Source organism: Chaetura pelagica, unplaced genomic scaffold (assembly GCF_000747805.2).
Source record: "Chaetura pelagica isolate M959 unplaced genomic scaffold, ChaPel_1.0 scaffold408, whole genome shotgun sequence".
Lineage (NCBI taxonomy): Eukaryota > Metazoa > Chordata > Aves > Apodiformes > Apodidae > Chaetura > Chaetura pelagica.
In genome coordinates this window covers 1,232,221-1,233,607 of record NW_009954229.1, presented here as the reverse complement: position 1 = coordinate 1,233,607, position 1,387 = coordinate 1,232,221, and the positions used below count along the sequence as shown (strand labels likewise).

Sequence of the window (1,387 nt, the reverse complement as noted above, 5' to 3'; positions counted from 1 at the left end):
GACAGGATCCTCCCGCCAGCCGGGCCCGGCCCCTGCCTTGGCGACAGGGTATTGGGTGGGTGCACCCCACGAGTCCCTGCTTGGCTGGTGATGGCCCCAGCCATGTCTCCTCTCTTTGTGTTTCAGTGGAGAGAGTGGCTCAGGGAAGACTGAAGCCACTAAGTTGATCCTGCGCTACCTGGCAGCAGTCAGCCAGAAACGCAGCACTGCCCCGCAGGTAGGGAGCCACCCTAGGAACGTCCCTGCCCCCTTGTTCCACCTTGCCCCTCCTCCCCGTGCTCTCCTCCACCCTCTACTCATGGCCCCACCACTCTCTCCTTGTCACCACGCTTCCACCTGGACCACGGCAGATAGAGGTACCGGGGGGGATACGTGGGCTGGGACAGTTCAAGGGGATTGAGCATCGTGGTGGCATCTCTGCCATGTCACCCCAGCTGTGGGGGTTGGCAGGGATGTAAAGCTGGAGCTTGGTGCATGGGGTTCTCATGCTCTCCCGTGACCTGGCTGTGGTGCACACCTTGAATTTTGGCACCCCTGGGTGTCTGCAGGAGGTGTCAGGGAGGGTGGCATGGGTGGCAGGGTGACAAGAGGAGTCCCCTAGCCATGGGGACAGCCTGTGGCATGTCAGGGTGACCCCGTGGCTCTCCCTGTCACTGTGGCAGATCCTGGAGGCAACCCCCTTGCTGGAATCCTTCGGCAACGCCAAAACCGTGAGGAATGACAATTCCAGCAGGTTTGGGAAGTTTGTGGAAATCTTTCTGGAGGAGTAAGTAACGCTGAGCAACACCCATATGTGGCCACCCCCCATGCCCTTTGTGTGACCCCCTGCCCCACGGGTGCCCACCCTAGCTGCCCTGCCCTTCAGCTCTGGAGTGGGACACACACGGGGACACTTTTGTGGACAAAACTTAGTGGGGGAAAGGCAGTGTCCCCTGGATGGGCAGTGTTGGCTGTCCCCGGGGTAAAGCAGGGATGCTGTTCCCTTGGCTGGCACTTGGTCCCCGCCCCTGTCCCCACAGCTTGTCCCACCCTCACTCATCCCCCCCTGCTCCCAACGTGGGGTGCCCAGTATCATTCTGGGGTGGTGCAGCTCCAGCCCTCGTTCAGGAGCTGGGTATGGACTCCCTGCCCACCCATCCCTGGTGGAGGGCACCTAGGGACTGTCACTGACTCCTGTGTGCTGGGGGGATCATGGGTGCAGAGGTGGGTGTCACGGGGGGGGGGCACAGTCCCTGCCTGCTCCGCGGTTGCCAGACAGGTGCCCTCTCTTGCCCTCACAGCGGCATGATCTGCGGTGCCATAACCTCACAGTACCTGCTGGAGAAGTCCCGCGTTGTCTTCCAGGTGGGTGAGAGGGGATCCTGGGCCACTGTCACCCCCACCCACC

At 62.1% G+C, this 1,387-nt stretch overlaps 1 protein-coding gene across 1 annotated transcript in view; it reads left to right on the top strand.

Annotated features, from left to right (window-relative positions):
- The window catches only part of MYO15A (myosin XVA), a 45,211-nt gene that overhangs the window by 5,689 nt on the left and 38,135 nt on the right, over positions 1 to 1,387 (top strand). The window contains 4 exon segments of the mRNA XM_010003587.1: positions 127 to 217; positions 351 to 356; positions 663 to 766; positions 1,281 to 1,371. Coding sequence (XP_010001889.1) covers positions 127 to 217; positions 351 to 356; positions 663 to 766; positions 1,281 to 1,371 — 292 coding nt within the window.